Source organism: Thunnus thynnus, chromosome 2 (assembly GCF_963924715.1).
Source record: "Thunnus thynnus chromosome 2, fThuThy2.1, whole genome shotgun sequence".
Lineage (NCBI taxonomy): Eukaryota > Metazoa > Chordata > Actinopteri > Scombriformes > Scombridae > Thunnus > Thunnus thynnus.
Window position 1 is genome coordinate 19,370,341 of NC_089518.1, and position 26,138 is coordinate 19,396,478.

The following is a 26,138-nucleotide window of genomic DNA, read 5'->3' on the forward strand; positions in this document are numbered from 1 at the left end:
GGCAAACAAGGGCCAACTGCAACTACTTATTGCTGCAAAGCAAACTTCAAACAAAATTTATCATCACTGCTGACACTGAAAAAACAATGACTTCAATCACTCTTGTCAAATAGGCTATTCATCTGGAATACCTACATTTGTCTTTCTGTTTCCTGTCATGTAAACAAAAGAACATAAGACCATTTACGAACTCACTAAAAGGACGATTTATATCAAATTAACACTTCACTTGAGTATATAATGTTTATCCCTTATCATTGCTTCTAGAGCATATATTTATACCTGTCTCCTGTGTCTACAAATGAAAAGCTTCAGAGCAAAGCAGTGCCAAATACATCAGTATACTGCAGCTAATTTGATCAACCTGCCTGTAATGGAACAGTTAATTTATTGAAATGCTAATCAAATCTACCAAACAAGTTGAAATTCACTCAACATCCCTACAAAACAAGATTACTCCTTTAATCAGTAAAGACTCCTCTTGGCCTACACCATACTTTTTAGTTTTTAGTTGGCCTTTTGATGGTTCTAACTGTTAATGACATTTGCAGATGGAGTTCAATCAAGGTGTTTGAGGAAGAGGACAGCAGGACTTCCCCATAACTCACATTGTTACATTATAAATCCTGGTTGTCTTGCACAGGTGAATAGCATATTGATCGTTTCACAAGAAATATAGTCCTTCCAAGCCGTTTGCTTTTGTTGATCTGCGGCATCATGGTGTGGAGAATGTGTTGCAAGGGTCTTCATGAAGAAGATCAAACTCACTATCACCTGTTTTGTATGAAAGCATATTGTAACAATGGTTGCAGCTGTATGATTGCAGTGTGCTTATGCAAGCTTTCAACTTAAGTCCTCAGTAGAGGGTTGATTGCCAACTCTATAAATTGTACCTCTACAGCCTCAGCCAGTAAAGAAAATATTTGCGCAATCCCAGAGTGAAAACTAAGTCTTTGATTGCAGACTGCAGTTAAGTAACATGAACAAAATCAAAATGTGGCAAGATTTAACAAACTATAATCACAAGTGAATCCTGAAAATCTGAATAAACAAAGCTGTCAGTAATTAAAAGCTGTATAAAGCCCAATGAGAAATTCAGTCACCCTGTTAAGTCCTCTTGATTTGAGGAATTTCTTGAGGTAAGTTCAAAAGAGCCTTGCTGAGCTTGACAAAGAATATTAAAATTGATTGTTTGAAACATTTATCTGATATCCTAAATTTAGTGATTGTTGGTATCTGCCGCTATTACAGTGACTTTTCCTTTCATTTAAAGACCCTGACAGTTATTCTATTGAATCAAAGACTAAGAATGAGTGAAAGTATGCCGTCGATGCAGATGTATATATAGGATTACTTGTACACAACCCATTCAGTTAGATCTATCAGATTACAAAAGAAATGTCTAAAAGGTTAAATTCCTGACTAATTAAATGATGGTAATATGCTATAAGAAAATTGTTAATAGTGTGAATGCTCATGTCAGTCATTCAGTGGAACATGATATGTATCACCATTATGCATTCAGCACAGACTGACAAAAACGCTGCGGAGTGGAACGTCAGCGGAGCATAGCTGACTACTCAGCAAACCCAGCCAAATATTATGATTTCCAACTGGAGTTTAAATAAGAAACGCAGGTTTCTGGATGTGGCAGTTCAGGCCAGTGTTTCAGGCAACCACCAGATTGTTGCCTTGGACGTATTACTAGTGGAAACAGATGGGATGGGGTGCACAGTTGCAGATCATCGCTATTATGGTCACACAGTGGGGGCGAGTTATGGAAAATGTTCCTTGTGAGGCAGTGCATAATGGTTCATTCACTCCGGAAAAAAAAAAAAAAAGATGAATGTCATTGTAGAAGTACAAAAAATAGGAATACTTTCAGTATGAATGCAATATCATGAAAGCAGTTTTTATTATTTTTGAAATGAAACACCCAGTCTTATTATAGCTCTTGTGCAATTTGGCTGATGGCAAAATGGCCAAAATGCTCAATGTAGTTATACTGAACATCACGATCATAGCTCTATCAAAATGTCATTGCCAGTGCATTTGTAATGTTAGCACTCAGTGTATTTGCTGCAGAAAATGTATAATAATAAGCAGACAAAGAGGGAAAGCATGAGCTGATGCCAGTGAGATCAACGGCCTGGGACTAACAGAAGAGGGAAGAGAGAAATAGAGAAGTCTGCTGGGGGAACATAACTCCTCACTGTGTCCCAACGCTGAGAGAGGAAGGGAAAAGAAGATACAATGCAATATTCTCTTTGGAATTAATTCATTGTCTCTTCTCCAAGAGCATCTAATTTAGTGTTGCTTGCCTCCCTTACTGTCTCAATCTGCCCCTCGCTCTCTCCATCTCTCCCACTTTCTTCATCCATCTCCTTTACTATCTCCCTGTTTCCATCCGGCTCTGTGCCCCCCCGCCACCACCGCCCTTCAAACCACCACCAACTCTTTCCCTTTACTGTCTCTCGCTCTTTCTTTCTCTGCCTTAGGCCTTTGTTAGGCCGTCTTTGTGGCGAGTGCAGAGAGAGAGAGAGAGAGAGGGAGGCCTTGAACACGACTCGAGCAGTCTGATTGGGAAGGAGAGCACGAGAACCTGGAGACATGGGAGATGAGAGGAGGGAGCGGGTGGATATGAAAAACCTCTTCTCCCCCCTCTGAGAGACAGAAAGAAGAAGCGAGGAGAGGGAGGATACTGATAGAAACACAGACAGGCAAGTAGAAAAAAGAGGTTATCCCCTTATCCACTGTTTTAAAGAGGTTAACCTCATTAAAATTGTGGTTATGAAAATGCTGAGGGCGTGATAGATAATAAAGTCTCATGCCAATAGTGCATGCTCAGTCTGAATTCATAGATTCTTCACCCATTAAGTTTCAATTTGAGATTATTTCTGCATCCTGTACTGTAGGTGCTTAGCCCTCCTGTCCGTTTGGATGAAAGGATAATGTCTTTGCCCCCTTGAAGGTGTGGATTATTGCTGGAATGGAATAAGTGGGCTCTTCCTCTCTAAGTCCGTAAGTTTTGCTAGAAATAAAAACATGGCACCCATTTTTTAGTGCCTGAAATAAAAACAGCAGTAAATGAGTCAAATATGAGAAGGTCACTGTGTTTTCCAGCCCGTTGCTCATCCTAAATGGGTCCCCATGGCCTAAATGAGGATGGATGTGAGCTGAAGAGGATTCACTGGTCTGAGCTCAGCCTCTCGACAAGCCAAGGGAAGACAAGGGCAAAAGAGACGAGATGAGTTGAGTTTGAAGACGGACTGGCTTTGGCGAGGTTTAGATAGTGCGGAGGATTTACAGAATACAGTTGTAGTGACTGTTTCTGTGTGTAGGCTGGCAGCAGAGACTGGGAGGGGGTCAAGGGGCTGGTACTTAGTGTACAGATTTACCAGCAAGCTTTGGTGCCGGTGGCCAATCCTCTCTGATCATGTCTCTGCTTGATTTATTTTCTCTTTTTTTCCCTTTGACTCACATAGAAACAGAAGCCTAATGAGCAGTTTTGTTTCAGTTTTCTGACTGTGTCAAATAAAAAAAAGCCCACTATATACAGTATATTTAATTTAAAGACTGAATTCTTAATCCAAGTGCAAGTGAAAGGTAATACCACTGAAACGATGTGTGTCTTGATATACAGGATTAGCATAAGATATCATCAATAGATTCATACGTTGAGTTTTCAGGCACAGTTATTGTTTTCTTGTCATTAATTATCCTCCTTAGTGAGAATAATATTTAGAGAAATACATTCCCCACTAAGACTGATCTGCTATAAAGGCAGAGCCCGGACACCTGAAACAATGAGAGGTGCAGTGATTGTAGGAATAGAGGGCAGCATCTCATTAAGATGATAGCAGACTTTACTGTGGCTACTGGGGATGATTTATTAGTCTTGACCAAGTGCATAGAGTTATAGGTCTCTATCTACATTAAACCATAGGACACTTGATACCCTTCATGATTCATGATGAGGAGGATGGAAACACCTCAAGGTCAGACTGATAACTATGGGATGTTGGATGATGATGTCAACTTAAAAGTCTCAGTCTTACTCGGTTCTTTCGTCAGTTATGGAAAACTCTCACTACAGTGTGTAAAAAAACCCCAGTGTAAAACATATAAATCAGCAGGATGCATGGTGTCCCCTAAAACTGATGCATTCGCCCTAATGACCAATTATTGACCTACAGTAAATGTCATCCGACAAGAACATCAAATCCAAAATTGTGTTTCCTTGCAAAAGGACGATCATTAAATGTCATTTTAAACAGGTTAATAAGGACAATAAATATGCAAAATATCACTGTATAAAATAAAGCTTGATTTGACTCACAATTATAGTGCCCACTGTGGGCGCAAATTTCAAACAGCCAAAGTGAAATTGTCAGATTAATTTAACCCCAAGTATCATCAAAATCCAATCAGTGGAGGCTTAAATATCACACATGATGAAACAGTGTGGAGCCACCTTTGTACAAAATAATCAATGAATGCCACAGCTCAGTGAAATAACTGCAGCAGTTTAGTAGGTTGCAGTTTCATCGAAGTCCTGTCGCTGGCATCTGAATGGATAGGTGGATGAAATTGGGTGAGAAAAGTGACTTTTCAGCTGGAAAAGCAAGGCCATGAAAGTGCCATGGGTGCTACTGTCATCCATTCTGGAGTCATACAAAGCACACTGCAGCATGGGAGCCAACCTTTCACATCCCAGAAATCAAAGTTACTTGCATGTTGTTACTTGCACCACAACTCATGCATCTCTATTTTCCAGTAACAACAGACAGACTCACGATACAAACAGAAGGCAAACTGAATGTTAAAATGGAATAATGTCCCACAGTTCACAAGAAAATGTAGTTATGAATATTACTTTTAAGTAATTTATGTTAAGCAGCGCATTGTAGCCTTTTAACCTAGCAGCAAATTTTATTGACAGATAATTGTCAGAAACGCCAAATTTTGTCATCTTTGAGGATGAGAATGGCTGTTCTAGGCATGACTTGAGCACTCTACAAGACAGAGGCTTTCTAGAGAAAAGGGTACTTGAAACAGCTAAATTCATCAGCGAGCAATCCAACTTCCTGGGGCTTGAAAGGGGAACCATGCGGAGTGAAAAAGAGGTTAGGGGAAGGCTGAAGAGGCTGATTATACACAATTTTCAAGTCGTAACCCGGCAGGCTTTTGGGGGTTGCTGTGAAGGGAGGAGGGGGGAGGAGGAAGACTTGTCTCCATGGGCGAGACAGCGCCCCAGTCGGCTTTACTGTGACAGACCGTGAGGCGCACATCCTCCGATGAACCGAGCTGGAAGCTGCGTCAAGTCACACCAACCGGCCCGGAAGTAAGTGTTTTTGGACCTTTCATTTTTGATTTTGAAAACAACAGAAGTATAGCTAGGGTGCAGGCTCCATTGCTTTACAAATGTTAGTAAATGAAAAAGAAATGGCATGAAACACCATTTTACTCGATAGGCTTTGCACACATAGCATTGCACACTGAAAAAGACAATAGAAAAGGAAAATAAAATAAAATGTATCCATGAAAACACAATTAACCTTAAATTCCTCTTTTTGTGTATTAATAAGAATGAAATGTGTCATTTTTAAAATAAAAAGCAATACATTAACGCATTTTATTTTGGAGGTCATAGCGGAAGTGTTGGTTGTCTTCACCCGGGAAGGCTTGACGTCAGTTGTCCGAGAGCAGTGAGCGCACACGTCGGTCTCTCCACTACATCGCACCACTGCGGTAGGAGCGGGGAAGGCAGCAGCAGCAGCAACAGCAACAGCAGAGGGGGGACCCGGCAGGCACAGTCCACTTGTTCCTGAACGAGAAAAAAGAATTAAATAAATACATAAATCCAGGTGGCGACTGTGTCTGCTGACTTTATCACAGAGGAGGACTTTACCTGAGAGGACATATACAGCTGCCCGGGCAAGCCTGCACAGCCCAGCGAGAGCGTACGGAGGGAGAACTTTTGGCTATTGCTCCTTGATTTTACCACATCTCCATAGTAATAACCTTGGAAGTCAGAGCTGTTTATTCCGAGAGAGAGAGAGTGAGAGAGAAAGGATGGGACCGCTACTCCTTTCTATCGCCCTGTGTTTGAGCGCCGCTGTCCCGCAGCATGTGAAAGGTGAGCGCAAAAGTGACTGTCTGTCATTACCGTTGTCAAAACATTCCGCACGGATGGCCTCTGTGCGTGAGAGTACCACAGACTGATCAATAGCGAGACATTTTCCCACACTGAAGATGACTAAGTACATTGGTTAATTAAAAGGAGGAAGCCCACACGAATAGCTGAGTACAAATGTAACGTGCGTTTAGACTGTGTTGTTTGCGGAATACGGACTGCACGGTTTGGCAGTAGAAAACTACCCCTTGTGATCTGGCTCTACGCACGACTCGTTAGTTGATTGGTTTAGTTGTGATTAAAAGACACTTGTTTGAGTGCAGCAAACAGATTATTCGATTTTCGTCTGTGCGTAATCTCTCTGTGGTATCAGTCCGTGCATCAGGCACGCACATTTAAGGTAGAAATGTGCACTGCTCCAGTATCTTGTGCGCCCTTGCAAGCTGATTTTTATTGGCTTGTCTTTGATGTTTCCACAGGATAAAAAGAAGCGTGCAGGCATGGCCCCTGTCGATCAGACAGAGCAGAGAGATGCCACTTTTCTTTCTTTAAGAAACTGAATTACAGAAAAAAGGGAGGGGGGAGATAAATGGAAAGATTGCACGTATGTGGGCTTTAGTCAGACTCAGATGCTATCACAGAGAGGAGATATGATAGGGAGCCTCCTGTATTAGTTGCAGCACGGTACAATTATTGACTAGGATGACATCACAAGAAGGTCCATTGCGCATTGCAAGTAAACACAAAAACAAACACAAAATTGTCAGAGTCCTCATGTAGAGATAATAGAAAGCTTATTCACCTGACTCACTGGATCAGCATTCAGATCATTTCACACACCCTCTCCCTCTTTGACCCTCCAGTTGTTTCCTGGTGATAGGAATATTTAAGTGTTTGACCTCTGTATAGTGTCCATGTACAGTGCAGAACAGTACCTGTGGGATTTGTATAAAGAGACAGTGTAGTCTTTATGAAAGTGGGTCATGCCATCCTCTCTGTTTCTACTCATTTAGCAACACGCTCGCCTCAGGAGTCACACATGTCAGACAGACCGCAGTCTCTACACCAGGAGTGTGCCTTAAGCAGAGTTTATAAGGCTCCCTAAGCCTTGCCGTGTCAACTCAGAGTCAGCCGTTACAAGACATAATACTCCCTGGTAGGCCGGTATAATGAATGCAGAGGAAAGCGGGGAGCCGTGGTGCTGTGGGTTGACTTGTTTCAAGCTCAGCAAGTTAAAAATACACCCTAAACTAGTCCCTCAATTAATCATATCCCAGTTAATTTTGTGGAATTATAAGGGGATTTTTGTACATCTGTTTTGAGTACAGCTGTAATCTCACCCACAGTCAGGAACAGGTTTGAGGTGGATGGAGGGTGTAAACACTGATCTGAGTATGAGCATCTTTTTAATTGTAATAATCACTCTGGCTGTTATTTTAGTAACATAGGAACTTCATCAGACTCAGAGTGGAAACAACACTAAAGATCCAACAGGATTCAAGCTCCATGTCCTAAAGAAAAAGAGACTTTGCTGCTATCATTGGGAGTTATTTTCTTTTGGCATACAGCTAATGTTCTTCGTACCTTTATTCGTTGCTCAATATAGCAGATGTCTTCAGAGACAGCTGCTAACAAACACTCTATTGAGGATGTCACAGGGTGCCTCTGTCCACTGAAACAAATTGACGTGGTAGAAACATTCGCCTTCAGGTAAAACAGACTGCATTGTTCCAAGTGAGTGTGCAATACATCACTTCCTTTGGTTGGTTACTGGTGCTGACTCTCACACATTGTTTGGGATGATGCCTGTCCGGCTGGACAAAGCACATGACTACACCCGTGGGTCCCTCTGTATGGAAATGCAAGATGCTTTTGTGCTTGTTTAGAGAGTCAGTTTTAATGAATTTTATGCATCTTAATTTTACTCTCTGGCTTGCTATAATAGCTACGAAATTGGAGCCTTTTAGGCAAATGGACAGCCATCTGGAGAGGCGATGTGATTGTCTGCTTTTGGTGAATCATGATTAGTTTTAATACTGTTGGCCACTGCTCATTTCGCTCAAACTTTTAACTTGCATTATGAAGACGCTTGTTAAACACAATCCATGCTGTGATTTCTAGAATGATTGTGGTTTTAGGTTGGCTTCAGCAGTTGCTCATCATGCTCACAGACTGCAGATTTGTGGGTTTAAAACTTGAGGGGAAAGACTGACAGACGGCCACTTCTTTGCTAGCAGGAATGACATCTGGTACATTTGGATAAACAATAGACCTGGCTGGGAATGAGAGGGAAGGAAATGTCTGCTGAATGTAACTTAATAGTGCTTGGAATATCATGGATCCACCCAAGACAGATGAATTCACTTACATTTTTCCTCTCGAGTTTTATGTCAAGCCAGTGACTGTGTCATTTGTAGCATCATTTTACTATAGTATATGGACAGCGGGCTGGAATTGTCAAACATTATTAGATGTTGATGAGTGCAGACATATAAAAAATAATTTCTGTAAACAAATTACTGCAGTAGTACAGTATAAAAAAACCTTTTATAATTTGCTTCCTTACCCTTGGAGAAAATACACGACTAAGTTAATTGCTCAGTTATCCTTGGTTTACTTTGAATTACATTATTTGAAGTCAACTGGTTGCCGCTGTGCTGCAGCTTGTGTTTGCAAACAGTTGGGTGCATATTAATGGAAGATGGGCTGCTTAAATGGATGCAGATGATAGCGATCTAAAAGCTCATTACATTTACTGGCTGCTGAAGGTTATGGTTGATGTACAGGTGACTTATAATAACAATGACTTGCAACCTTCCTCTACAGTGCCCTTCATTCTTGTTTTAAATGGCACATTGTTCAATCAGTGGAAAGAGGTCAGACCTCTGTTAGATCAGCAACCATGATAACCAAAGGAATCAAAGGAGCTCATTGGACAACAACCCACGCGTAGGGAAATGGAATGTGATATATCAGATCATATGAATCAAAGCCTTCTCCTGTTGTTGTAGCAACAGTTACTGTCACTGTCTTTAGTTTTTTTTTTCCTGTTTGCGGAATTTGATTGGGCTATTCATTGTCATTGGAGATGTTCCTTAAACCCATTAATATTTGAAGGAGAGTTCATTTGTCTCCTGTGCTGACAAGTTAATGGATATAGTGCTATTTGTCTTTGCTCTAGTTGGGCCTCTGTTGTCCTGTCCACAATTCAAACTTGACTTATCAGGAGGGCACTAGAGGGACAGTTATAGCAGTTGCAAGGACACATGCTGATTGAGTGCTTACTAAAGAACTTCAGTATGGCCCTGAGATCAGGATGAGCAGCGCAGTGGTAAAATAAGTTGTTTCATCAAACATGCACTCATATACATATACTCCCATATGCACACTCATTTGCTGCTGAATGTGGCCAAGACAAGAGAGATGGTGATTGACTTCAGAAGGAAGAGGACGGCTACACAACCCCTGTGTATTCTGGGAGAAGATGTTGGCGTGGTGGATTACAAGTACTTGGGTGTCCACATCGACAACAGACTTGAACTGGAAGACCAACACCAAAGCTTATAAGAAGGGGAGGAGCAGACTGTATTTCCTGAGGAAGCTGAGATGTTTCAAGATGTGCAGCAAGATGGTGGAAATCTTCTACCAGTCTCTTGTGGCCAGTTCACTGTGCTTCGATATAGTCTGCTGGGGTAGCATCCATCCATCCATCCATCCATCCATCCATCCATCCGTCCATCCATACATCCATACATATATGCAAATATACATACATACATACATACATACATACATACATACATACATACATACATAAGTTTCCAGACAGAAACAGAATGACTGACTGTCTCACTGTTGTTTTGTCATGTCTTTGTATCAGATTCTGACTCTTTAGCCTGACCAGACTTAAGTTTCTCACTCAACTAAAGTATCACACAAACAAAAGACTAACACTAAGACTGATCAGCAATAAAAAAATGCCTGTTTTCACACAAGACAAGCCTTGTTTTTCTCTAATCCTTAAATCAATGTCAGATGTTCCTATTCATAAAACTCTGGAAACATCGATTCTGAATTTTCCCAGACATGTTAAAGGTCCATTGTTTTCTAAAAGCAGCATATAACATTATGGCAGCTGGCTTAAGCAACGATCTTCTTAGCATCCTATTAATGCCAGTGTCAAAATTCAAACCATGTCTGTGCCAGGAAAAAAGCACAAAGAGCTCTCTGAAACAGTAAAAAAGATTATATGAGTGTTTCATTTGTAGCGTCAGTTCATGTTGAGTATACTTCACTTTTTCAGTAAAGAACATGCAGCAGCCCGTCCTTTTCATAGTTTGAGCATCCATAAGACCACATGCTGGTTTTAAGTAATCCCACTGGGTCACAATTAATGACTCAACTTTTGGAGGCACAAGCAGACTTGCAGTGCAGGCCCACAGTTTGTGTGTGTGTGTGTGTGTGTGTGTGTGTGTGTGTGTGTGTGTGTGTGTGTGTGTGTGTGTGTTTGGCAAAAAACATAATGAAAATATATCATGTCTTGTTTCAAATACATGTACTGTTACAGCTGTAACATATTGTTTGGGATTGCTAATGTGTTGGCTCAGGTTTAGTAGTTTCTTGACTCAGGTCTTTTAACAAAAATTATATCATGACGTAAGCAATCCAGACAAAGCACATGAAAGTAAATAATGCAATTTTATGGTTGCACTTTCATTTAATTGTTTTTTAGACAAATAATATTGAACATGTAATATTCAGCAGGTGTCTCAAGATAACTGCATTAAAGAAAAGCGATACCCATTTAGATGTGTTACATAAAAATCAATAACACAAAATGAAATGTGCAGCTGTTAAACCAGACAAACTGTGGCTGTGATACATGGAAAAGTTGAAGAACTCTTTGAAATTCATCCTGGTACCAGAGAGTCAAAGTCAAAGCCAAACATGATCCTGTTTCTCAACAGGTTGGACTTATTGCTGTGTGCAGCTGATAGATGATGAATAGCACATTTCTATTTTCTCACATGAGCCTCCATCTGCTTGTGCATGCACCTGGAGAATATGGCCAAAGTTATTCTAAACTCCTCCTTACTTTTAAAAAAAATATTGTTGTATATTATAATATACATTTAAAACAGTCTGTGCTATGGCTTCAAATAAAGACCAATGTAAATAGATTCAGAGTTTACATACAAACACAAACATGGCTTTACATTCAGGTTCAGCTTCAATAAAGCAGTACTTCATAATAGTTATTGTATTATCCAATACAATAAGTAACCATGATGTGTGTGCATGGTGCTAGAACACTTTAGTACTGACTTATCTACCATCCCGTCTGTATCCTGGCATCATCAAAAACGGTGCACATGTTTTAAATCACATTTAGAGCTCTCAATCTGAGAAGAAGAGTCCACAGCATTTTAGATTGGCCTTGTTTCTAATGCTGCATTCCTTATCCTCACTCTGCTTCTTTTGCTTGCACTTGAAAATGGGAAAGCACACATTTCATCATTTTTGGTTCTTGTTAACTTATACTGCATAATTGCATTGCACAAGCCCAATTGTTCCTTTTGGGAATCAAAGTAAAATACTGCAATTTGATGGAGAAAAGTCTGACATTTGCATGAGAGAGCAAAGAAAAAAGATGTGTGCTATCTATCTATTTGTCTGCCTGTCAATTCTTTGAAAGGCCAAGTGTCTGCTGTGTGCGTGCCAATTTGACTGTATTTTCAATGTAATTTAACAAGCAAGGATACAACTTAGATAGGCTGAGTAGTAGCTAAATAGCTATGTTCATTGCAAACTAAAAAAAACACATTTAGTTAAAGTCGGCACCAACAACAGTTCCTGGCCATAGACGAAAAGGGAGTCAGCCTGATATTACTAGATGTGTAGTACATGTTTGTTTGTGCATGTGTGTGTTGGTGTGTGTACTGTGGAGAAGGGAGTTGGAAGGCAGGAATGCAAAACTCACGGACAAGCATCAGGATGGATTTTCATTGCATTCCTTACATAAGCCAAAAACAATTTTTGTATTGTAGTGGGTGTGGCTACAGAGCGCGCTGGACCCACTCATTTTTAAGAACAGCATCGATCATTCATTATAAGTCCACCTTTACACAGCAGATCAATAAGCAGAATAAATTATTTTGGATTAACTGCGGCAGCCTGTAAATCTGAGGAGGTGTGAGGAGTTTCAGCTTGTTTCAGCTTTATTGTGAGACCAAAGCCTCAATACACTGAGATTAAAACTGAAATGTCATTTTGTCAGAGTTAAAAGTTAACACATGGACACATAAATGACACATAGACCTTTGAATGTTTGAATGTTTTATCTTCACACAAAAAGAAATTTGTGATGTCTCTGTTCTTTATGAGGATATAAAATCTCCTTTATGTTTAGTGTGTGAGTGTGTGCTTGTAATTTATATCGTTTTTTCCACATCTCAAAGACTCTTACCTAACAATATTGCGTAACACCTTCAGTTTTTAGCATTCTCAGGTGTGTGGGCATTCAGTCTCATATTAAGTTTGTAATAGGAGATTTTTGGGTAATTTTTCAAATAAACTCCAAACCTTGCAGTTTTAATGCTTGTATTTATTGGACAAGTATACTTTAGTTGTTGCAGACTGTACTTAAGCCTACTTTCATCAGAATAAAATTGAGGAGTTAAAGCAATGAGCTTTGCCTTGGTTAGATAAAGTCTCTCCATCAGGCTCTGGAACACTACTGCATTTTCAATAAAGCCAATCTACTTATTTGAGATCAGATGGGTGCAGGTGGCTTAAGTTCTTACTTCCAACAAGCTCTAAGGAGATGTGGGCCACTCATTCCTATTTTACAGATGAACTTAAATCCCCTCATGTAACAGTTAGCACACCAGGGTTAAACAGGACACTGTAACATTAAACTTTTCTTTAGCAAAACAAACAAAAAAAGCAAAAACAAACAACAAAATTTCGTCTGTATTGATAATTTGTTAATAATCAATAGTTAAATCTTAAACTTAAACTTGAGCCAGGTGCCATCTATCCTATTGTCTCTCCATCCATCTGTGTTTCTCTTGATCACTTTCTTTTCCCTCTGTTGCTTTCTTGTATATTAGGTACAGGGCTTGTTTGAGGGTTTGTTTGTGCATTTTATCTCATTAGCTCTGTAGTTTACAGCATTTTAACGTATATTTGATTACCATATGTCGGTACCTGTACTGAAGATGTTGTGTGCAGTCTGTGTGTGTGCACAGTTCTGTGAGTTTGTGTGCTCGAAACTGGGAGAGGTAACCCAGAAATGTCAGCACACAAATTCTAGGCAGCAATTCTGGCTTTTTTGCACTGTGTGGCTGTGCATCCATACTTTACTCATTTGCCAAAAAACAAAACAACATCCCTTTATTTATCATGTCAGCCCGCCTGCTCTTACACTAAATTGTGCTGAATGCCAACAAGGGGGTGTTTCGGTGAGTGATTGATTGAGAACATGAAGGAGTGTATCCATTAAAGGAAATGCTAAAAAATGTTTGTGATATGTTCTTTGATATCATCAATCTGGACATGCCAAATTTCAACTGAAAGCCTGCTCTTCTACTACAATATGAACAACCAATGGACTATTGCCAAGTACTTTTCAGAAGGGCAATTTGAGGTAATGGCATAAAGTATTCTATTGTGCAATTTTTATAAGTGGGAATATCTCCAGTCCAGATGTTTTAGATTACCCTTGGGGTATGTAGTAGCAGAGAGGGAGAGAGAGAGGGAGGGAGAGATGAGAGCCAGGATGAAAATTCCCTTTAATGTGAAGTTCAATGAACAGCAGCCACTCACCTTCAAACTTCAAAGAAAAGCCCATTAGTAAACTGAAAAAGGATCATCTTGTCCACTGTGTAATCATAGTCTATTGTCACTTATAAAAAGGGCAAATGGTTTCAACAAGTTGCACCATTTTGGTAATTGTTCGGTGCAGGTATAAAAATCCATCTTTTATAGGGGTAAAGGGGCAATCATACGCCAACTCTAGCACGAATAAAATGAAACACATGTGCAATCCATTTCCTAGAGTCTGAAGCAGTGACAACAATTCACTAATTCCAGATGATGAGAGACAAGTTATCAGTACAATCATTGGTGCAGCTTGTGTTTTTTTCCTGCTAAAAAGCTTCTTATGACTTAAATTCAATAAGAAAAAATAAGAAAAGCTGATTACACATAAAAAAAAAAACAATTTAACACCATTACAGTCAGTTTGGTTTGAGAATTTTCTGCTGAATTTTCTTCTGAAAGATTTCTCAGTATGGACAGCAAAGCCCACAGGGTACAGCAGACACACTGGTGATAAGATACAGCTACTCTGGGGTTTTGCTGAGGTGAACACACTGTGCACTCCTAAAAACCAGTCTTTGTTTGTTTCCGTCTTTAAAGTCATCACCCCGTTCGTCCTAACATCTGCCTGAAGTGGAGGATCCATGCGTCCATCCACCAATTTCCTGTTTCCTCCAGCTTATCCCATTCAAGGTCACAGTAGTCAGGACACATCCAGGAGATGTTGTCTTTCACAGGGTCAGATAGAAATTCTCACCTTCTGACAATTAGATACTGATGAATTATAAATGATTACATAATTAAATAATTAATTAATACTGCTATGGCTTCTATTATTCTCACATTTAATATAAACAATGAGAAGAATGAGAGTAAAGCATAAAGAAAGACAATAGCAACATGTGAGAAGTCTTACCTCTTTTTCTTTGTTTCTACTCCAGGTAGTTTGACAGTATGGTCTATTATTCACCACTGTTTGAGGTGTATGAAATATTTACCGATGTGATCTTTCTAACCCACCTCAGCCATTCGAGGTAGGGGTGCTCCCCTGCAGACACAGGCAAAAATCTCATCGAAGCACACAGCACACACTATACCGGTAAATCTTGTTTCTACTGTCGAGTGGCTGTGAAGTTTCTGACAAGTTAAATTAGCAGCTGAAGAAGTTCAGAAGTTTAAATCATAGAGTGTATTTTTAACCAGGTTCGGTGCACTGAAGTGGGATATCTCACCCTGTCTCTTTCTTTCTCCCTCCTTCACACACTAGCATACTCCAGAAGATATAATTATAACACATCAAACCAGGATTTTTAGATGGCTGCTGCAGCTGGTCGACAATTAAGTTTGATGTTATGAACACATCTATTGGATAGGTTTTGCCTGCACTGTGTATTGGACACGTGTGTTTGATTGTGGAACATGTGCTGCAGTATGTAGAAGATGAAGAGTATTAATTTCCAACATGTATACTCTATGACACTAAGTCTGTCATGAAGTGTTCACATTATCCTGCTTGGTTTTGCTTCTACATTTGAACTTCTTTAAAGTGACACAAAAAAATAGCTACAGTATAATATTTTGATGTGCAGTAATCACCTGTGACTGTGCAACATCATTGATAAAGTTACTGCACACTGAGCCTTGTCTTGCTCAACACTGAGGCTCTTTGAATAAGCAACGCTTGCTACATGAAATTCACTGACCAAGGGGTAAACAGGATGAAAAAATTCAATTTGTCAGGGCCTGCCCTTTTCAATGCACACAATGCACAGCTTAGGCCAGCGGGTGTGAAGGATGAGTGGAACAAGGATCAGAAGATATTTTGTAGCTACTTCTTCTTGTACTATAGTGTAGAGGAGCAACATTGTGAGCAGCTTCCCTGTAACATTTTTTCAGTTTTATTTGCCTGTATGGCCTTAACCAGATAAGCAATAGTAACATGTGAAAAAAGATCTATGCCTCTTTCATATCTGTCCATTCAATATTAGCTACAGCGGTTAGTTTAGTGTTTTCCCCTGTTTTCCCTTGGAAACAATGGGAAACAGCTGTTCCTTTCTATCTGAAGGGAACAAAATTAACATGTTTGTTTAATCTGAGCAAAAAACGAAATGATAAAATGACAATTTGCCATTTTTACAGGGAGAGTGAAGCAAAGAAACTGCTTCACTCTCCCTGAAGCAAAGATACTGCAAGAGGTTAAAGGGATAGGTACATGCCAGTGTTTTCAGTTATTGTATTTTGGCCTGCTGATCTGGCCGGTGCAGCAACACGGTCAACAGTTGCATCAACAGCTGTGGCTGTGACACACAGCTCACAGAGACAGTGAAGGTACATTAAAACACTTCAAACCCACAATTTGAGCTAGTCCTCAGTGTGACTTACATGGGGATATTATTGTCTCTGATGTCCATCCATCATGAATAAGTATTATTAAGTCCGCTCATAAATCCAAGAAAATTGGAAGAAGGAACTGCTAGTTGCCAATTTGGAATAAATTTAACGTTTAAATGGTGCCAACTTGCCAAAATGTAAATACATGTAAGCAAAAAACAAACAAACAAAAAAAGTTGTTCAAGTTGTAGCCAATAGACAACTCACTGAATCTATGGCAACATTATACTTCATGTTTACATCTGCCAAAGTATCATGGGAACTATAGTTCCAAATTTACTGCATAGCATGATTGCCCCCTGAATAAAAATACAACAAAAAATAATAGTAGGAGTGACAAAGCCCATTAGTATTAAGTTGACATTACTAAGGCTCACAATGTCCCATCAACATGATTATTATATCCCTGGAACACTGACACTCTCCTGCTTTAATGTAATGATCAAGAAATAAAAAAACGGGAGATATTCAATTAAATCCTTTTCCTGGATTTATCAAATTGGTTCTTTGAAGCTATCTCTATGCCTCACTGTTTCTCACACAAAATACAGCAAAATGACTAAACATTTGAGTCTGCTGTACTTGTGCATTCTTTGTGAATTTTTAATCAGAGCGTTGCTCAGTCACAGAGTGCATTTGTGTGGCATAATTTCCCTTTCATCCAAAATGCCACATGGAAAACATCATGACAAGAGAGCTAATGAGGTAAACATTTAACGAACAGGGTCACAGAAATGCCTTCATGTGCTGTTGAATATGCATAAATCCTGTGAATTAGTGACACAGTTTTCAAGCGAAATGCATTTTCCCCATGCCCATTTGTCTTTCCACGCCTGTTAATCTGCAGTGGCACTTCCCATCACAGACACCTTCCTCTTCAGCGGTTACTGTGAAAATTCAGATCAAATGTGAGCTCCACTTCTTTATGCATGTTTGATGAGTCTTTTTATGCTACTTCTGGGATACAAGCATGAATGTGGGAGATCTTGTCTGGAAAAAAGGTACAAAAGATGGGAGGTGTCCAAGTTTGTAATGAGGCTAGCAAGGCTCTCCTGGCTCACAAGCAAACTAGGGCATCTGTAATGAGCGTGCAGAGAGAGACGAGGGGGTGGGGGCAGAGAAAAGGGAGAGAGGCATGTTGCGAACCTGAAATGAGCCACAAGCTGTAACATCAGCTGTCCAGTGGACGGAGGAGGAAGGAACTGTCAGTCATAGCTCCCACTCAACAGGAGATACTGAATGAATCTGATAATTACCACTCTCCTCAGTCCTAAGCAGCATGTTCTCCTAGAAAATCAGCTAGCTTTATTTTTAACAGGGCATAAAGATTCTTAGATGGATGGTGCAAGCACAGTGCTTCTCAGTGGAATAAAGCACAGATGCTATTATAAACTGGTTAAAAGAAACATTTGGTCAAAATTTGAGCAGAAACCCTTTTTAAAATCAGAGATTTGTTAATGGCATTTTTATAATGGTATGTACATACATACAGTAGGTCATGATAGTCACATGTTATAGTTACAGCTAAATGTGTACATGTAAATATAAAAAAATACAGTAATAACAATCAGACCCTGACGCATAAATCAGCCCGGCTGATATATCAACTGATATTCAGCTTTTTGCAGATATACCAATATCACTGTACATGTTAGCCAATTAATGACAAGCAATTGAATTACAGAAATGCCAAAGATAAGTTTTGAGACAGTTTGTACACCAGAGAGTCGGGACAAGTTTTGACCAGCATATTTCTTGGTCATGATTATAAAAAAACAAAGAAATTTAAGGCAACTCTATGAAAAATGTTTATATATTTTATTGGTTGTGTAAAGAAAATGAATATGAGCCGATATATCATTATCTGATTTTTTTTTTACTCTCAAACGTCAATATCGATATTGGCCTCAAAAATCCTGTATTGTTTGGACTATACTACTACTACTATTACTACTACTACTACTACTACTACTACTACTACTACTACTACTACTAATAATAATAATAATAATAATAATAATAATAATGATACATAGACAATATATGAATTGATTTCAGCCATAATCTGATAACTGCAATCATTTGCAACTGAATGTCAATCTGCTGCCAAACTGAAATTATACTGTGAATCCAATGAAATGTTTGCTAAACTGTATGTGAGCTTAGTTAGCAAGAACCTGAAATAGAGTGGATATGAATTATATTAATTAACATGATCCATTTCAGGTTCATAACTACTTTTGATTTCCTAGTTTGGGATACACTGTATATCTATATTTTATTCCTTCATTAGGCTGTAGAGGACACACATTTGTCAATTCAGTATTCCAGTCACACTGTTTAAGTGTGCAACACATACAGAACAATGCAGGAATTTAAGCAGTTCCACAATCATCATTAATCACTCTCTACATAGGCCTGTAGTTATAGTAAACCTAAAACAGATACTGCCCCAGAAGTTAACTTGCCTCTGAGCAGTTTTATCAGTTACCTGCCAAGGCCATCACATAAAATAAATCACTTTACAATGTAAGACCAGGTAAGGGCAGTCAGAGGTTAGCTAACTTATAGCTCAAGTTGATGTTATGCTCAGAGACTTAGATAGCATGTTTTATTGAGCCTGCAGTGTCATGGGAGGATGCTTTGTAAGCAAGATGCTTAGTGTACTGAGCTGGAGCCGTAGAGTTGGAGCACCTGGGCTTTGCCCCTTTGAGGTTGGGTCTCAAAGGTTGCCACATCCATTTTTTACATTTATTCGGCATTCATTGAAGGAGTTTGATACAGGCAGTGAATAATCAACCCTGTAATATTTATGTTAGTGCATCTGATAGTGTTAGATTTATAATGGCCTATAATGGCATGGCTTAATATCCTTTTTATCACCTTTTGTGATTCAATCTAATTCTTGATGTAGGTTTTAATATCTTTAAATTTAACTATTTAAAATGTCATCATAGTTTTGGAACATTTTGATTCCATAGTGATGGTTTTTCTTCAGGAAAACGTGAGTCCTTGGTACCCAAGTTGCCGTAGAAGCTTGTCAACCCTTCAGGCCCTGGGCTGAGTGCATTATCGCTGCCCCTGGCCCATGATGAGGAGAGGTATCGATCTTATCCTGAGACGAAAGCCCTCTGTGCACCTCTGCAGGGCTTAGAGTTGGCTGAGGCAGGATGTACAGTAATGAGAGCAATAGAAGGCAGAATTGGGTACCAGCTTATTCCTAACAAGGATGGAGACCTTTACACTAAAGAAAAGAAAGAAGCTAGCTGTTTTTTTATTTGTTTTGTTTTTATTTAACCCCTCACTTCAAGCTGATCTGTTCTTTCTTTCTCTGAGCACAGTTGAGGTCTTCACACCTCACACCATGCACTGTAGCCTTAATGGTCTGGAATTTAGGACTCCTTTAGGAATATACTGTATCTTAGCACAGACTTTCTGAAAAGTAAATTTGGTTTACTCTCAGTTTGAAGTCAGAGAAGAAGTGGAGGTGGTCTTAAACGATTAAAGTGTTTCTCAAGAGAAAGTGGTTTGAGCTTATCCAGACCTAAGAGGGTAGGATACCTCTAGCTGGGAAGAAAGATCCCCAGTCCTTTGAGTGCTATGGTTGGTGGTTTTTATGGCAACAGAAGTTGTTTTTATGACAAGGCCTCCAAAGAGAGGACTTTGTGCATGCAAGTCTTTGAGGAGATGAATACATCAAGTGAAGTCTCTAAACCCGTAGTGACCAACCACACCGCATTGATTATGGGTGTTGATTCTGTGCCAAGAATGCTGTAGGTTTGGCTTGCCCAGAGCTTACATCATATTGTTTGGTGGCGGAAGAGCTAATGGGAGTTAAAACAGAAGTTTGATTCATGCCCAAAAACAGATGAAGTTTTAAAAAACAATTTGTTATTTAATTTTTAAAAAAATATATGTTTTATTTACTTGTCATCTCAGTCTGTGTTAGTCAGAATGAGACACCAGAAAATGGTAGAGAGAGAAATTTTTGTGTCCTGGCAAAAGAGCAAATTCAAGGAAACTTCAAACCGTGCCACATCTCATTTATAGAGCAGTATATTCTCCCACAGACCAGGTTATATACAACTGGACAATGTTATACAGCTAATATGATAGCATCCGTTCATTTTAGACTCTCCGGATTTCTGTTCCCTCAAAGGTCAGCATTACAGAGATGGTTTGCTATTGATAAATGGCTCAAATTCACATGCCAAAGTTCCCCAAAGTTGATCTCAACACAAAAACTCCATGCAAATTGACTTAACTGACTTCAATCTGAAATTTTGCTATGATACTGTAAATGCTGGTCTGGGCAGGCCCTTAGACTTTGTTAAAATCGGGAAATCACTGGTTGGCCCTCTTTAAATAGTTATATCAGCCCATTCAGCCTCACTTCCACTATCAGTACAAATCTGTTTAACTCAATGAGGGTGAACGATTAAAGGACTGCCCTCAGCAATTGACAGGCTTCACGAACATATAAGGTTCCTCTAATCTTCAAATGTCCCTGCAATAAAGACCTAGATCTCTTTTCTCTGGACAGCGTCCTACCAAAAGCTTTCACAGACTTAGCGGCCAGCATGCTCTCTGTTATCAATAACCTCTTCATCTGTTTGATGTGCTGCTTTTCAAATCTCTCTCTTCTGTCTCTTTCCTCTCTGGCGCCTTTTAATTCCAGTCTACATTCCCGTGTGTTCATTTTGTTTTTCTCTTTTGTGCACATCTTTATAGAGCTGATTCTGTACAGTAGCCTGTGTACGTGTTCGGCTTACTAGGACTGCACTGTCTCTCTTTCTACTCTTCCATGGGTGTTTAGCATTTTTAGCCCTCTCTAAACATTTCTCTCTCTTCTCTCCCCACCCTCCCCCTCCTCCCACCCGAGGCCAAAGCAAGCTTATTCCCTCTAGCTATTACATCCAATTAGGAAGAGTGAGAGTTTCACCCCTCCTCCCTTTCTACACTAACAATGTGGAATACAGTGGAACGAGTCAGGGTTTTCTTTTCTATTCTTTGATGTGGACAAATTACACTTCAGATATACACTTGGCAAGGAAACAAAGATCCAGATTACACTTTCAAGTTTTGATTCTTTGTCATTTGGTGGACAACAAGATACACAATGGAAAAAGGGATCACTTGTGTAGTGTGCATCGATGTCTTCTTTCATTTAAGCAATTCTCTCTCAAGTTAAAAAAAAACTACTTTCTTAAGTTTGGATTTGAATAATGACAGTATAAATATACATGTATAAGGGCATTATAATAACACTATAATCGACATAAATGCTAAGCTGTATCTCGGAAGCACATGGTTTTCCAGCTTTACCATAGACAATCAGCTGTTCTGGTAGTATTTAAGTCAGTTATGCTGATTTACAGTGCTGTGGTTCCCTTTGCTTTGTCTTCTCTCTGCAGAACATATGTATGAGCCAAATCTCTGCACCCTTCAGAGGCTCTTCGGTTGAATATAAAGCAGGGTTGCATATGCAGAGAGCATTTAAGATGACCTTTAAACACATCTTTCTTTTGCAGAATATATGGACTACAAAATACCTCAACATCCTGTGTTTTATCTGCAAAACAATTTCAAGAGCATTTGAGAAGTGCATAAAAGCTACCTGACCTATATCAGCACTGTTTTTTACAGACAGTATTGATGAAATGGAATTGAATATAACAATCATTTCACCCCTAGTATTGTGCATCATACTGTAGGTGTCAAGTGGTGAAGTGAGAACTAAATCCTCTAAAACAGATGGCAGCTCTGGTATGTGTTTGCGGTAAGTGTATCCATAGCCCATGACAGCAGCTTTCTGTGCCACAATTTATGCAGCCGAGGCACGTTTGACTGTTTGGTATTCTTGTAATATCATATGTGTTTACTGGTGATAAAGTGTCCCTGTTTTTTTTTTTATCTTAAAAGAACAAGAAGTAAAGACATAAAATGAAAATCCTCACTATTGTCAGCTCAAACTGTACAGAGCTCTCTTCTCAAAGACAATAGGAGTTAACCTCGAGAGCTCAATCTTAGAAAACTGAAGTAAACAGAGTTTTGTAATCCAAAAGGGACAGAAAATTACCAGACATTTCTGGAAACAGCTTGCTGGAGCACTCGGGGAGCTTATTTGCTTTTGTTTATTGGTGATACACATTTCAGTACAATTTGACTTGCGTACTTAACCTACATGAGGGTGAGAGTAATGATGAAATCCTTTTCATTTTGGTATCAACTGTTCTTTTGAGATGGTGCTGTTATGTCTCTTAGAGAGATACAGTAGAAGATACAGATGTAGTCAACTGTATCCTCTTACTTGATTTCTTCTTCCCTCCCTCCATCCACCATTATTTTTTTTATCGGCATTGCTGTGGTTATGATATCTGCATTTTTTTAATTTTTAAAGGCCACAAAAAGTGAAACTAGAGAAGCTAGGGTTCTGATCACTCCACATGCTCATTTCCAATGTATTGCTACATTTCTATATTGTAACAGCTTTTTACAATAATCTTTTGCACAATAGACACAATAATGGTCTTTATACTATTTATGTACACAAGGAAACACAATACATTCACAGCATGAAGTTGTAGCAACTTCTATGTCCCCCTAAACCATTAAGAGATGATATGTAACTTGACAGATTCAAACCTTCACCACCCTACCCATGTGAGTTAAGTGTCAGGCTTAAGACATTTATATGACATCTATTATAAACCATAGTTGTTGGGGTAATAAGATTATTTTTGCTGCACAGTAGGACACAGAGCAACAAACAAGATGTAGAAAAAAAACCCATTGGAAACAACATCTCCCTGCTGAAAAGAAACACTTGCTGAACTGCCATGCATGTCGGCATCTGGCCGTCGCTCATTTAACAGTGCAACAACTGTTATTCAGTTTGGAATTATTTCTGGAAGAATAGCAATAATTAATCTGTAAATGAATAGTTTTGTTATCAGCCTGTATTGCATGCAACATGCTTGAGTTGCCTGAGCAATCTAGATCTCCAATTATTAGCATCAGGAAATGCATTTTATTGACAATTGTCAGAACAATTGTCAATCTTGTCTACTTCTGTATTCTTGAGGTAGCATCTTATAGGGTACATATGATCAATACTGACCATAGCACTATTGAGAACATATATTATTTACTGACACTTGGTTTTGCACACTGACACTTAAGAGCAGACTCTAAAAACATATCGATTGTGTGTCGAAAACACAGTGTGAATCAGGCCTCGGATATGTCTGCAGTATGTATTGACCACATTACAAAAACACTTTCCTCAAGACAGTCTGAGCCAATGAGTTTTTCTTTATGTTATGCTTGGAATAGCAATATAATGTTCTGTTTGACTGAACATCCCCTCCGCAAGCACTCGCATACAGTATACAGTCTCTGATATTATGGATTTTAAACAGTTTTATGGTCGCTTTCGTTTTGCTCAGGCGCACTTGTCAAAAGTAAATAACTCTAAGATCGCTGCTTGGTTTCAGAACAATATATACATTAAAAAGGAGACAATAGTTAGTCTAAAACATTATCACCTGGCAAAATATCCCATTTGTGAAACTAGTGGAAGGCCTGTTAACAGTAGAGATAGCTGTTATATTTATATAGTTTCAGATGTTACAGTTGGCAAAAGCAATTTGCAGAAAAGAGGGGACTCATTTTTCATGTTTGCATTATTTACCACATGCTTAGGAGAAAATAAATGTCTTTGCTGTTCATAGCATTACATAAACTACAATGATTTGGGATTATTTACCATTTCCTTCAGTATAGGGTGCACTTTATTAGGCTGATTCTGCTACAGCCAGTTTTAAAATTTAATAAAGTAATATTAGAATTATGAAACACATATCATCCATTACTGTTTTATAGAGAAGTGCATATATCCCCATAATACACTGTTTTGGCACTGCTTTCACAACTGCATTAGGAAATGCAGCTCTAAAGCAAAAATGTTATGCATTGTAAACCAGTTGCAGTATCTGTCAGAAAAAATGCAATAAGATTTTTTTTCATTACTTTTTTTCCATAATGTGCAGCCATGTTTTTTCACAATATATCTACTTTCATGTATTATTACTTACTTAAACGAAGTTGAAATGGCATGTAAAGTATCCCCAGAAGCCAGATGAGTTGCAAGGAAAAAATCCCTGATCTCAGTCTGGAGCGTGGTGTATTTTTTCCACACCACATGTCAAAGAGCCACTCGTTAATGGAGGACTTAACCCTACAGTCCTGCTGCTCTGCTGACAAAATAGGTAAAATGAGGATGGATGGGTTATTTACTTAGAAAAAGACAGTGTTTACCACTCCACTTGATACAAAGAAGTATGCTACTGCACTTCCTTGTCATTAGTTGAAAGAACATCAACAAAGCCTCCCTAATTATTGTTGGTATTGTGTGTGTGTGTGTGTGTGTGTCTATCTGTGAGTCATTTCACAGTTATCCACCCACTCTGTAGATGATTTAATGTTAATAAACACCACTGTGATGGAACAAACACTTCTAAGGGTGATGTTATGTGGGAGATAGATGTGCAATGAGCATCTGCTGGGGGTTAGAAAGTGAGCGTATTGTGTGTGTGTGTGTGTGTGTGTGTTGGGATGGGGGTGGGGGGGTAGAAGGAAAGGTGATATCTGTCGTGGTAATGTAGCACATGTACACAGATTGCCATATGTGCCATAGTGCGGCTGACTAAATCCTCATTTGCTTTTTTTAATTTCTCTCAGAAAAAGTGAAATGAGATGATATGAATTCTGACAGTGTTTATTGCCAGCTGGACTGAGTTGTGAAATAAATGTAAAAAAGTGTTCAGACATGCAGTCTACTCTTCCAAATATTCGGATCATGTAATATGTGAGTGACATTAAAATATAAATATTGTAAAATGCTGATTTGGTAAACTGTCACAACTATTAATGATAGCTCTTACCTAGATTTACCATTCCAGCTTGTGTAACAATTTTTGTCATTCGCACTCTGTCGCTGTTTGACAAGTTGGTCATGATAATTTATACTGCTTGATTATGGCTGAAAACACATGGAACATTTTAAATTGCAGCTCGATTCGTGCAGTAATTAAATGCAGTCCTGTGGCAAATTAAACTGGTTTCTGCGTTCATTTTATGGATTCTGTCTTTTTCAAACTACTGTCCCCTGATTAAAAACAGCCATCTTGCTCTAATCTCCTACTCACCGCCAAATGCTGGGAAGAAACATGAAAACTGCAACAAAAAGTTTTACTGCTTACGATTCACAACAAGAGACACTTGACAGACACAAACAGGATTTGTCAGCCCCAGCGAGTGGTGTCTGGGCTGCCAGCATTAGCAGTGACAGCCGACTGTCACTCTCAATGTTACACCACTAAACGGGAATACAATCCATTACCAGGATTGTTTTTGACTTTGTCATAGGCCGACTGACCATGAAGGTAAGAGTGATGAGCTTTATAGAGCCTTCATGTCAGATATTTTAATGCTGTCCAGAGTTGTCAGTTGTTTTATCTCAAATAATCACTTAAGTTTGGGAATATAGTCAATACCAAGAAGTTTCCTGCAACTAACACTGGCAATTCTTGGTCATAATATATGGTCAATATTTTAAAGATTCCAGCTTCAAGTTTCCACATCACACTTTTGTAAGTTGCATACTGGACCGTAATTGGCTCCAAACTAGTTGTGATGTCACAAATCATGCTTGTAGGTACACGCCTTAAACTCGTCTTTCCGGTGAGCACAGAGAAACTTTCCCCACATGCAGATGAATGTGAAAACA

General features: G+C 39.1%; 1 protein-coding gene across 1 annotated transcript in view; it reads left to right on the forward strand.

Annotated features, from left to right (window-relative positions):
• Positions 1-5,695: 5,695 nt before the first annotated feature.
• Positions 5,696-26,138, forward strand: part of LOC137195601 (EGF-like repeat and discoidin I-like domain-containing protein 3) — a 118,904-nt gene continuing 98,461 nt past the window's right edge. The window contains exon 1 of the mRNA XM_067608105.1: positions 5,696-6,139. Within this exon, the coding sequence (XP_067464206.1) occupies positions 6,076-6,139 (64 nt within the window). The 5' untranslated portion in view covers positions 5,696-6,075. The remainder of the gene's footprint in view (positions 6,140-26,138) is intronic.